At 34.1% G+C, this 13778-nt stretch overlaps 2 protein-coding genes across 3 annotated transcripts in view; one reads left to right on the forward strand and one right to left on the reverse strand.

Annotated features, from left to right (window-relative positions):
* Positions 1–13778, forward strand: part of LOC143241959 (granulin-2-like) — a 214628-nt gene that overhangs the window by 65406 nt on the left and 135444 nt on the right. The window lies entirely within an intron of this gene.
* LOC143241961 (progranulin-like) overlaps positions 3911–13778 on the reverse strand; it is a 42629-nt gene continuing 32761 nt past the window's right edge. The window contains exon 3 of the mRNA XM_076485295.1: positions 3911–4302. Within this exon, the coding sequence (XP_076341410.1) occupies positions 4055–4302 (248 nt within the window). The 3' untranslated portion in view covers positions 3911–4054. The remainder of the gene's footprint in view (positions 4303–13778) is intronic.

Below are 13778 nucleotides of genomic sequence, written 5' to 3' on the forward strand. Positions count from 1 at the left end.
TTCCCAAACGACTGTGTGTTCTCAAACGATTTTTTTTTATAGTGGTGTTTCTGTATCAGTTATTCTCAAACGACTATTTTTTTATAGTGGTGTTTTTGTATCAGTGATTCTCAAACGACTGTGTTTTTATAGTGGTGTTTCTGTATCAGTGATTCTCAAACGACTGTGTTTTTATAGTGGTGTTTCTGTATCAGTTATTCTCAAACGACTGTGTTTTTTTATAGTGGTGTTTCTGTATCAGTGATTCTCAAACGACTATTTTTTATATTGATGTTTTTATAGTGGTGTTTTTCTATCAGTGATTCTAAAACGACTATTTTTTATAGTGGTGTTTCTGTATCAGTGATTCTCAAACGACTATTTTTTATATCGATGTTTTTGTATCAGTGATTATCAAACGACTGTGTTTTTTAGTGGTGTTTTTGTATCAGTGTTCTCAAACGACTGTGTTTTTATAGTGGTGTTTCTGTATCAGTTATACTCAAACGAATATTTTTTTATAGTGGTGTTTTTGTATCAGTGATTCTCAAACGACTGTGTTTTTATAGTGGTGTTTCTGTATCAGATATTCTCACACGACTATTTTTATAGTGTTTTTTTTGTATCAGTGATTCTCAAACGACTGTGTTTTTATAGTGGTTTTTCTGTATCAGTGATTCTCAAACGACTATTTTTTATAGTAATGTTTCTGTATCAGGGATTCTCAAACGACTATTTTTTATAGTGGTGTTTCTGTATCAGTTATTTTCAAACGACTGTGTTTTTATAATGGTGTTTCTGTATCAGTTATTCTCAAACGACTGTGTTTTTATAGTGGTGTTTCTGTATCAGTTATTCTTAAACGACTGTTTTTATAGTGGTGTTTCTGTGTTAGTTATTCTTAAACGACTGTTTTCATAGTGGTGTTTCTGTATCAGTTTTTCTCAAACGACTTTGTTTTTATAGTGGTGTTTCTGTATCAGTTATTCTCAAACGACTGTGATTTTATAATGGTGTTTCTGTATCAGTTATTCTCAAACGACTGTGTTTTTATAGTGGTGTTTTTGTATCAGTGATTATCAAACGACTACGTTTTTATAGTAGTGTTTCTGTATCAGTTATTCCCAAACAACTGTGTTTTTATAGAGGTGTTTCTGTATCAGTTATTCTCAAACGACTGTGTTTTTATAGTGGTGTTTCTGTATCAGTTATTCTCAAACGACTGTGTTTTTATAGTGGTGTTTTTGTATCAGTGTTCTCAAACGACTGTGTTTTTATAGTGCTGTTTCTGTATCAGTTATTCTCAAACGACTATTTTTTTATAGTGGTGTTTTTGTATCAGTGATTCTCTGTGTTTTTATAGTTAAAAGTCTCACATTCTAAATAATCGTTCCCATAAGAATTTTCTTCTCGTTTTTTAAATATTTCGCTACTAAACCTCTTCTTGTGATATTTTCAAACGCTCCATTTCTAAGCCTTGTTTCACCTTTTTTTTTTTTACATTCCACAACTGAACATTCTTTCTACGATATTTTGGTTTGTTTTTGTTTTTGGGATTTCGCACAAAGCTACTCGAGGGCTATCTGTGCTAGCCGTCCCTAATTTATCAGTGTAACACTAGAGGGAAGGCAGCTAGTCATCACCACCCACCGCCAACTCTTGGGCTACTCTTTTACCAACGAATAGTGGGATTGACCGTCACATTATACACCCCCACGGCTGGGAGGGCGAGCATGTTCAGCGCGACGCGGGCTCGAACCCGCGACCCTCGGATTACGAGTCGCACGCCTTAACAGGCTTGGCCATGCCGGGCCGATATTTTGGTATACGTTCTAATAAAAACGTATTAATTGGTTTTTCCTCTGTAAATTTCGTTATCTACTTTTTGAAGTTTAGTTTTTTGTTTCTGAAATGACTTATTCTAGTTTTCTTATTGTAGTTTATATTTCTGTTACTTCGGTTTATATGAAATATTTGTCACACCAAACATGCTCGCCCTTTCATTGTGGTGTTTCCTGTATCAGTGATTCTCAAACGACTGTGATTCACTGTTGTATGTTATTTCGAAGGCGTTTATTCACATTTTTGTCCTCTGTCTAACGTTTGGAACTAGAACTATCTTTTATTTCTATTATGTTTGTTGGTGTTTCTCACACGCTATATTGATTTCTCACTTAAGTGTGTTTAAAGCAATCTATGTATCACGAGCTACTATAGAAGAATATCTTTTATATACATAGTACACAATAATTATGGAAAACGTATGTCTCCCCGTCTGTGTTACATTTTGCAGAAAAAATACTTTCTCACGATTCAGCTCCATCTACAGTCTTTCTATAAAAACTCAGACTCAACTTTCGTCCTGTAAGAAATATGTTTACTTTACCCACAATATTATTCAGTTATAAACACGTGACTTAAAGACGACTCAGGTCAGTTTTAGGTTCACAAAGAATTATTTGCAATAGTAAGACGTAATTCACAGTGTAAATAAATGTAAATTGTAAACCACGTGTGTTTCATGTCACAACCATTATGTATGCCTCAATGTTCTATAACGTTGTGTTTCAAAAGAGGCTGATCTTCTAACTAGATATGACAGCTGCTTTCTTGGACTTGTCTAATGGATTTCGTCTCGTCTCTGGTTGGCTTCGGCCCGGCATTGCCAAGCGTATTAAGACGTGCGAAACGTAATCTGATGGTCGCGGGTTCGCATTCCCGTTGTACCAAACATGCTCGCCCTCCCAGCCATATGGGCGTTATAATGTGACTGTCAATCCCACTATTCGTTGGTAAAAGAGTAGCCCAAGAGTTATAGGTGGGTGGTGATGACTAGCTGCCTTCCCTCTAGTCTTACATTGCTAAATTAGGGTCAGATAGCACAGATAACACAGATAACACAGATAGCACAGATAACATAGATAGCCCTCAAGTTGCTTTGTGCGAAATTCAAAAACAAACAAAGAAAACAAACTGGTTGACTTCTTTCAAACATCATCGTAAAACGTCACGAGGATTATACACCCCTAATTTTTGATTTGACAGATTAAAGAAAAGGCAGCTAATTAACAGCATCCACAGCCAACTTTTGCGCGCTCTATTCGAAAAGTAGTATTTCACTTTTATAACGCGAGATTCTGCGCTTTGAGCGGAACGAGACAAGATATACCTCTGAAGGCTTGCGAATTCTTCGTGCTCTACGACTTATTTTAGTTTCATACTCTCCGAGTTCCTACTATTGACCTCGAGTTTCACGCTAGTAGATACAGAGACAGAAGACCTTATTACTTTAAGAAGTAACCCGAGACTGCAAGTTTCACTAAGTTAAACAGAGAGGCGTCATGCCGGCCGGAGTCGGAGCGGTCAGACACCGTGGAGAACGATGTAGCGTCTGATATAGAGAAAACAAGACCGTGTAGAACAGGGACCAAAAGTAAGTCTAGTGACGGTAGCCATATAGTAGATGATAATGTAAAATTAAAATCCCTGATGTTTATTGTTGAAAAAAGAACAAAAAGCCAAACTAACTCCTGCTAAATATGCTACTGTAAGAACTAGAAAAACAAAGAACACTTATTAAGGATATTGTACTTTCAACTTGTGATGATAGTGTAGCTAATAAGCCTACAGTATCAGATAACGACAATCCAATAACTCGTAGTTTAAGTATCTCAAACCTCACCCTGGATATTCCACAACACACAAATTCTGAACAAGACCAAGTTCTTCCTGACGACGAAGGCTTCGCGCTCGTGCAGACTCGTAGTCAGAAAAAAAAACTTAAACAAAAGTCAACCGATCTCGACAAACGTACACAACCCGTACACTTATTTTACTTTCAACTTGTGGTTTGTATTGTCACTGTTTTATCAAACTGTTTTTTGATGATCTGAAGTTCGACACATTATAATAAAACAGTCTTTATCACGCATACTTTAATTTATAACTTTTATTTTTCTCCTCAATTTTTAGTGACATGGAAAGCATGTCAGTTAAAAATATAGACTTTAATGTAAAACAAAAATACCAAAATAATTAAAGGTTTTTTGTTTTGATTTTAATTTCTGTGCTTAACTCAAGAGTTCCTAGCAGCGACGATAGATGTCGCTTTCGGTGCGTCTCCCCGAACTGCACCAGCAAAGGATGGACATCGATTACATCTGGAAGAATCTGCTGAACACGAATGCAGAGAAAAGCAACATGTTTCTCCACTACAGCAACAGACGGCATTGCGAAGTCCGCAACAACCGAAACCGCCATTAGGATGCAAGCAACAAGTATACCCGTCAGGGCAGGTCCATCCATTTCCACAGTAAACAACAGCTACGGATAAAATAAATCGTTCATATTACATTATGTGTTAACAATAGAATGTTTATCACTGATCGTTTCGACTCTTCCAAGTAATATCATAATAACCTTTATTTTACTTCAAACTATCAAGCGACTAAGTTAAGGAAAACATAACTTTTAGCTGCTGTCGTTATTAAACACGTGACAGAGGTAGACAAATGTCTAGTACTCTACCATGTGTTTCTACACCAATGGACCAATACCAAGTATTTTAATTACTGAGTAAACAAGTGTTTTATATCTAAAATTAATAAAAAACCTAACAAAGAGCACAACTTCTATAACCGTTTAACCCTCAATTTTAATATTATAAGATGTATAATAACATGTCTGTGATAAAAGTTTTTCAATTCAACTATTTTAAAAATAAATGGTAAACAGTTTAAAAATATAACTTGGCTAATTAGCTGAATTAATTATATATTATGTGCACGTCCATCTGTTAATGTATGTGACCTGTTTCTTATTTTACTTCTTGTTTCTCCGGACGATGGCGCTCTAGATGACAATAGAAACCTGGGGAGATTGGTTCAACAAAATTAACTGTTTATTTTATGAAAGTTTTACCGTGTTAAACAGTTTAGTAGATTTTAGTTTTATCGTGTTGTATAACTTACGTTCAGGTTGATGATTTAGTAGGAAGTCGTCCTAAGTTTGTTAGAACGTATTTCGTTCCACAGATTCCAACAATTCCTTTCCAGAATCAGATCACGTGACTAAATACATAATAAAGAGAAACCGATGTGTAATATCAAAATTCTTTGACAAACTTACCATAAGCGTCTCCCGCTAAGACGACAAGAGAGAACAGAAACAAGAATTCGGTCTTCATGTCTACAATATACGAATCACAAGACACTGAAGAGATTCAAAATAAATCAAAACAATTTATTAAAACAGGAACAAAACTTACAACGGAATTCCAGAAAACAAACGAACAATTCTGTTTTGAGAAATTACAAAGACGTAATTTGTTGTTAAACTGTGATTTGTTACAAATATCACGAATGATAATTTTAACACATTAAAAAACAGTATCTAACTTCACTTGTTATTCAGAGAAAAATGTTTTATTTTAAAGATGCTGAGAAAGTTATTACTTCTAAAGTTATAAAACAAATAATTCACATATAATGTATCAACATAAAGATATCCTACCTTCCGATGATTTTCAGTTAACTTCACTTGCAAGTTTTGTCTATTGTTTCAGACAATACTAGAAATACCGAGCTGTCCATACCTTTTATTGTAATATGTTCACCAAAAATACGAAATGAGATTTGTCAGAAACTGCTTCACCATATCTGACACCACCTTGATCTGAATATTAAAACTAGTATTATCCAACACTTTACATATTGTCTCGTAATATCCAGAAGATTTCTTGGAAGGGTTTATTTTCTCATTGTTAATTGGTTCAATATTTTTATTCCAGTTACAGGTAAATATTACTCATGATCATGACCAGTGACACGCTAAAAATCGGGTTTCCATACTTGCCCTTGGCAAAGCAGAATTAAACCAATACCCAGATCTGACAACAAACAAACTGACCAAATAAGGTACAAATTTGTTAAAAAGGAGCTTTTTGTCTCTCTCAGAGTCGAAGTGTTACGTTTGGACGTTGAAAACTAGACTAAAATAATTGTCTTTTATAATATGTTTGTCCTGAGAGTTGTTTATTTCATGAGACGACACTTTAAGTTACAAACAAACATACAATATGAAGAAGCCAAATATAAACGTACGTTCATATTTAGTTTCATTACTTTTATAGTGACACAGCATTAAGGTACAAGGCTTATAACGTAAAATTCAAGATTCAAACCCTTCTGTGGATGCGTTGGACTACCATATAACTTGTCTTTATAAACGTTTATTAAATTTCGAGTAAAGTTATTCATAGGTTATGCACAAACAGTCTCTAGTTTTACTGGAATTGTCCGTTACATTACAATGTTCATATGACGAATAGTAGAGACAATGTTCGGTAACAGAATTAGAACAAAATGTGTTTCTGTATCAGTGATTCTCAAACGACTGTGTTTTTATTGTGGTGTTTCTGTATCATTTATTCTCAAACGACTGTGTTTTTATAATGGTGTTTCTCTATCAGTATTTCTCAAACGACTGTGTTTTTCTACAGGTGCATCTGTATCAGTGATTCTCAAACGACTGTGTTTTTATAGTTGTGTTTTTGTGGCAGTTATTCTCAAACGACTGTGTTTTTATAATGGTGTTTCTGTATCAGTTATTTTCAAACGACTGTGTTTTTATAATGGTGTTTCTGTATCAGTTATTCTCAAACGACTGTGTTTTTATAATGGTGTTTCTGTATCAATTATTCTCAAACGACTACGTTTTTATAGTGGTGTTTTTCTATCAGTGATTATCAAACGACAATGTTTTTAAAGTGGTGTTTTTGTATCAGTGATTCTCAAACGACTATGTTTTTATAGTGGTGTTTTTGTGTCAGTGATTCTCAAACGACTGTGTTTTTATAGTGGTGTTTTTGTGTCAGTGATTCTCAAACGACTGTGTTTTTATAATGGTGTTTCTGTATCAGTTATTCTCAAACGACTGTGTTTTTATTGTGGTGTTTTTGTATCAGTTATTCTCAAACGACTGTGTTTTTATAGTGGTGTTTCTCTATCAGTGATTTTCAAACGACTATTTTTATAGTGATGTTTTTGTATCAGTGATTATCAAACGACAATGTTTTTAAAGTGGTGTTTCTGTGTCAGTTATTCTCAAACGACTGTGTTTTTATAATGGTGTTTCTGTATCAGTTATTTTCAAACGACTGTGTTTTTATAATGGTGTTTCTGTATCAATTATTCTCAAACGACTACGTTTTTATAGTGGTGTTTTTCTATCAGTGATTATCAAACGACAATGTTTTTAAAGTGGTGTTTTTGTATCAGTGATTCTCAAACGACTATGTTTTTATAGTGGTGTTTTTGTGTCAGTGATTCTCAAACGACTGTGTTTTTATAGTGGTGTTTTTGTGTCAGTGATTCTCAAACGACTGTGTTTTTATAATGGTGTTTCTGTATCAGTTATTCTCAAACGACTGTGTTTTTATAATGGTGTTTCTGTATCAGTTATTCTCAAACGACTGTGTTTTTATAGTGGTGTTTTTCTATCAGTGATTCTCAAACGACTATTTTTATAGTGATGTTTCTGTATCAGTTATTCTCAAACGACTGTATTTTTATAGTGGTGTTTCTGTTTGAGTTATTCTCAAACGCTATAACGTCCTAATGGTTGAAAGGACGGTCGTGTTTGGTGGGATGGGGGTTCGAACCCTGACCCTGAGACTGTGAGTTCTAAATGGCTGTGTTCCACTGTTTTATGTTATTTAGAAGGCGTTTCTTCACATTTCTGTCCTCTGTCTAACGTTTGGAACTAGAACTATCTGTAATTTCTATTATGTTTGTTGATGTTTCTCTCACGCTATATTGATTTCTCACTTAAGAGTGTTTTAAACAATATATGTATCATGAGTTGCTATAGAAGAATATATTTTATATACATAGTACACAATAATTATGGAAAACGTATGTCTGCCCGTCTGTGTTACACTTTGCAGAAAAAATACTTTCTCACGATTCAGTTCTATCTACAGTCTTTCTATAAAAACTCAGACTCAACTTTCGTCCTGTAAGAAATATGTTTACTTGACCCACAATATTATTCAGTTATAAACACGTGACTTAAAGATGACTCTGGTCAGGTTCAGGTTCAGGTTCACAAAGAATTATTTGCAATAGTAAGACGTTATTTACAGTGTAAATAAATGTAAACAGTAAACCACGTGAGCTTCATGTCACAACCATTATGAATGTTTGAATGTTCTATAAAGTTGTGTTACCAAACAGGCTGATCTCCTAACTAGATCGTGCTTACAGCTCGTTTCTTGGACTTGTCTAATGGATTTCGTCTCAACTCTGGTTGGCTTCTTTCAAACGTCAGCGAGAAACGTCACGAGGATTATACCCCTAATTTTTGATATGATAGATTAAAGAAAAGGCAGCTAATTAACAGCATCCACCGCCCACTTTTGCGCGCTCTATTCGAAAAGTAGTATTTCACTTTTACTCTTATAACGCATGAGCGGTTCCAAAGTGTGAAACATAGGTTTGTGTCAACAGGACATAAACCGTAAATCGCCAGATTGATTGACGTCTAGTTTATTAATCCAGAGAGCTATCTCATCTAAAATAATGTAAATATGGCTGTATCAGTTAAACTGTTGTAATACTGTAGCTTTACAGAAGCTCTAAACCGAGACATTATAATCACAGATGTTCCTTACGATGTTGTAACATAATAATTATAAGAACTGTATGACACCAACTAAACAAGTCTGTTTTCTGGATAACACATGAAATATAGACAATAAATCATAATTTTGTCAAATGTAAATATGATATGAATCTGAAACGTAAATCGTAACACGAAATAAGAGCCTGGATTGGCAATATCGAGCAAGATACCTGTGTTACAAGTTTCGTTGAAACACAAAGTATTGTTTGGTCCTCAAACTTGACATTCAATATAAAGAACAACTGGTTCGTACTCAAACAGTTTTCGACTTCAAGGTCATAAACGATACATCGAATTTACCGACTTGTTAAACTTGAAATTCACCGTTTTATTTTTAAATTTATCATAAATTTACAGTCTTTGTCTTTTATATTTTCCCAACAGTATTTATTCTTCTATTTTAATTATTAAATGTTGAAACCATCTTGTTACTGGATCGGTCTTAACAATACGTTCTAGGAACGTCGCGATAAATAAATATATATAAATAAAATAAACACCTTAAACCATTCACTTCTTCACAGTGGGCATGGCATGGCCAGGTGGATGAGACACGCGATTCCTAATCTGAGGGTCGCGGGTTCGAATTAGCTGATCAAAAGCTGATTATCAGTATGATCCACTAGATCCAAAACTCATTGTCAGTATGTTTCACTAGATCAAAAACTGATTGTCAGTATGTTTCACTAGATCAAAAGCTGAATGTCAGTATGTTTCACTGGATCAAAAACTGATTGTCAATATGTTTTACTAAATCAAAAGCTGATTATCAGTGTGTTTCACTAGATCAAAAATTGATTGTCAGTATGTTTCACTAGATCAAAAGCTGATTATCAGTATTATCCACTAAATCCAAAAGTGATTGTGAGTATGTTCTAATAGATCCAAAACTGATTGTCAGTATATTTCACTAAATCCAAAACTGATTGTCAGTATGTTTCACTAGATCAAAAATTGATTGTCAGTATGTTTCACTAGATCAAAAACTGATTATCAGTATGTTTCACTAGATCAAAAGCTGATTATCAGTATGATCCACTAAATCCAAAAGTGATTGTGAGTATGTTCTAATAGATCCAAAACTGATTGTCAGTATGTTTCACTAAATCCAAAACTGATTGTCAGTATGTTTCACTAGATCAAAAATTGATTGTCAGTATGTTTCACTAAATCCAAAACTGATTGTCAGTATGTTTCACTAGATCAAAAATTGATTGTCAGTATGTTTCACTAGATCAAAAACTGATTGTCAGTATGTTTCACTAGATCCAAAACTGAACGTCAGTATGTTCCAATAGATCAAAAACTGATTGTCATTATGTTCCACTAGATCAAAAGCTGATTATCAGTATGATCCACTAGATCCAAAACTGATTGTCAGTATGTTCCACTAAATCAAAAACTGATTGTCAGTATGTTCCACTAAATCAAAAACTGATTATCAGTATGATTCACTAGAACCAAAACTGTTTATCAGTATGTTTCACTAAATCAAAAACTTATTGTCAGTATGTTTCACTAGATCAAAAGCTGATTATCAGTATGATCCACTAGAACCAAAACTGTTTATCAGTATGTTTCACTAAATCAAAAACTGATTGTCAGTATGATCCACTAGATCCCAAACTGATTGTCAGTATGTTTCACTAGATAAAAAAACTGATTGTCAGTATGTTTCACTAGATCAAAAACCGATTGTCAGTATGTTTCACTAGATCAAAAGCTGAATGTCAGTATGTTTCACTGGATCAAAAACTGATTGTCAATATGTTTTACCAGATCAAAAGCTGATTATCAGTGTGTTTCACTAGATCAAAAATTGATTGTCAGTATGTTTCACTAGATCAAAAGCTGATTATCAGTATTATCCACATAATCCAAAAGTGATTGTGAGTATGTTCTAATAGATCCAAAACTGATTGTCAGTATGTTTCACTAGATCAAAAACTGATTGTCAGTATGTTTCACTAGATCAAAAGCTGATTATCAGTATGATCCACTAAATCAAAAACTGATTGTCAGTATGTTTCACTAGATCCAAAACTGAACGTCGGTATGTTCCAATAGATCAAAAACTGATTGTCATTATGTTCCACTAGATCGAAAGCTGATTATCAGTATGATTCACTAGAACCAAAACTGTTTATCAGTATGTTTCACTAAATCAAAAACTGATTGTCAGTATGTTTCACTAGATCATAAGCTGATTATCAGTATGTTTCACTAAATCAAAAACTGATTGTCAGTATGTTTCACTAGACCCAAAACTGAACGTCAGTATGTTCCAATAGATCAAAAACTGATTGTCAGTTTGTTTCACTAGACCAAAACCTGATTATCAGTATGTCTCACTGGATCAAAAACTGAACGTCAGTATGTTCCAATAGATCAAAAACTGATTGTCATTATGTTCCACTAGATCGAAAGCTGATTATCAGTATGATTCACTAGAACCAAAACTGATTGTCAGTATGTTCCAATAGATCCAAAACTGATTGTCAGTATGATCCACTAGATCCAAAACTGATTGTCAGTATGTTTCACTAGATCAAAAACTGATTGTCAGTATGTTTCACTAGATCAAAAGCTGATTATCAGTATAATCCACTAGATCCCAAACTGATTGTCAGTATATTTCAATAGATCAAAAGCTGATTATCAGTATGTTTCACTAGATCAAAAACTGATTATCAGTATGTTCCACTAGATCAAAAACTGATTGTCAGTATGTTTCACTAGATCAAAAACTGATTATCAGTATGTTTCACTAGATCAAAAACTGATTGTCAGTATGTTTCACTAGATCAAAAACTGATTGTCAGTATGTTTCACTAGATCAAAACTGATTATCAGTATGTTCCACTAGATCAAAACTGATTGTCAGTATGTTTCACTAGATCAAAAACTGATTATCAGTATGTTTCACTAGATCAAAAACTGATTGTCAGTATGTTTCACTAGATCAAAAACTGATTGTCAGTATGTTCCACTAGATCAAAAACTGATTATCAGTATGTTCCACTAGATCAAAAACTGATTGTCAGTATGTTTCACTAGATCAAAAACTGATTGTCAGTATGTTTCACTAGATCAAAAACTGATTATCAGTATGTTTCACTAGATCAAAAACTGATTGTCAGTATGTTTCACTAGATCAAAAACTGATTATCAGTATGTTTCACTAGATCAAAAACTGATTGTCAGTATGTTTTACTAGATCAAAAACTGATTGTCAGTATGTTTCACTAGATCAAAAACTGATTGTCAGTACTTTCCAACAGTTGAAACCTAATTATCTGTTTGTTGAAAGTATATATTGAGGACATAACAGTTGAAACTGTACGACACACAAAGTTATTTCCGACAGACTTTATAAAAACCAAAACCTCAAGGCCTAGAGAGGCTTTTCTTTAACGTTATTCAAGGTTTTTGATCGAACATGGCTCGGTTTATCAAAAATAACGACCTAAATTTTCGAAAAGGTCAGATAAAACCACACCCTTATGACCTGGTAACAATAAAAAAACGTGTCGTCCATATGCAGTAGAAGTGGAAAATGAGTAATACATTTAAAGAAGCCTGTGATATATGACGAAAAGTGTATTACATCCCACTTAGAGGCACCTCATAACACCCAAGGGTGCTGTAATAGTCTGTCTTCAAGCTTTCGTATTAAGAACAAGTGGAGAAACACGACTTTCGCCGCTTTCAAGTAATTGCAATAAAAAACTGAGGCTTATGTCTGGCATTATTCTGTCGACGTCAAAATGTGGATTAAAAAACATATTCTCCTTGTTTTCTCCCAACTTACTTCAATTAATAAGATCTCTCGATTTGTCGCAGTAAGAGAAGATAGTTTTTGATAATATAATTGTCTGTTGGAAGGACACCTATATCTATAGTAGGCTTGTCATAAGTTTCCGGAATGGAACGAAATGTTTGGTTAAACAGTAAACCAATTGGAAGGCAGCTAGACAACACCACTAACCGCCAACTTTTGGGCTACTCTTTACCAACGAGTAGTGGGATTGGCTATGATGTTATAACGGCTCCACAGCTAAAAGGACAGACATGTTTGGTGGAAAGGGTATTCGAACCCGTGACCCTAAGATTGCAAGTCGAGTGCCCTAACCACCAAGCCACACAAGGCTCGTTACTTTACGTATCTAGTGAAACTTACGCATCTCATTTGTCAACGTAAAGAACATGAAAACCTTGTTTTGTATTTTACTTATAAAGTTCTGTTTATTACAAACATTAGTAGTATGTCGATTGTTTCTTTGAAGTTAATCATAAGACTATGGGCTATCTGCGGTCCTATTGATGGATCTTCATCAAACCTGTCATGAAGGTTTGGAGGGTTCATGAGGAGATATATGCAATTTTGAGGTTTCAAATTTTGTGTCTTACAGTTTGTATGGGTTTTCTTGCGTGCATTTTTTGTTGTTGTTTTTTTAATTACAAAAAACGAAAGCAAATTTTCATATCCTAAAATAACCTTTCGTTAATGATGGAGTTACGTAACTTCACTCCAAGGGGCGGTACTTCAGCTGGTATTTAGTACCTGTGATATACGTCTATATTTGTGAAAATAATTTCTTATATATGACATTTAACTGCAATATGTTCGACGGTTTTGGACAAATTTTAGTAGAGAACTGTTGTTACATTTTTTTTTCAAAATCAGATACCTTTAACTTTTGTTTTAATCTGTTACATTCTTTCACAATTTTTTGACAGCTTGCTGTGAATATTTTTGGATTTTTTTCCTTATTTCTGTGTGGTCAAAGTTAGCCTAATGGTTAGCATGCCTGGACTATGAATCCGATGGTTCATGGTTTGCGACTCGTTGTCAAAACACACCACTCTTTGTACTTTGGGTGGGTGCACGGTAAGGGTGTTGTTTACCGACATTCTCCCATCTTGACTGTCTGTTTCAAGTTAGGGACGATTTTAGTAAGCTGGTGGATTTCATGTATCTTTCCACAATCCTAATACACATTAAATAAATCAACTTTATTTTACGTTTGTTGTAACTAGTACTGTTTACCACTGGACTAAAAATTATATGTTTATTTATACAGTATTTCTGTATGTTCCACTAGATCCAAAACTGA

Source organism: Tachypleus tridentatus, unplaced genomic scaffold (assembly GCF_004210375.1).
Source record: "Tachypleus tridentatus isolate NWPU-2018 unplaced genomic scaffold, ASM421037v1 Hic_cluster_1, whole genome shotgun sequence".
NCBI lineage: Eukaryota > Metazoa > Arthropoda > Merostomata > Xiphosura > Limulidae > Tachypleus > Tachypleus tridentatus.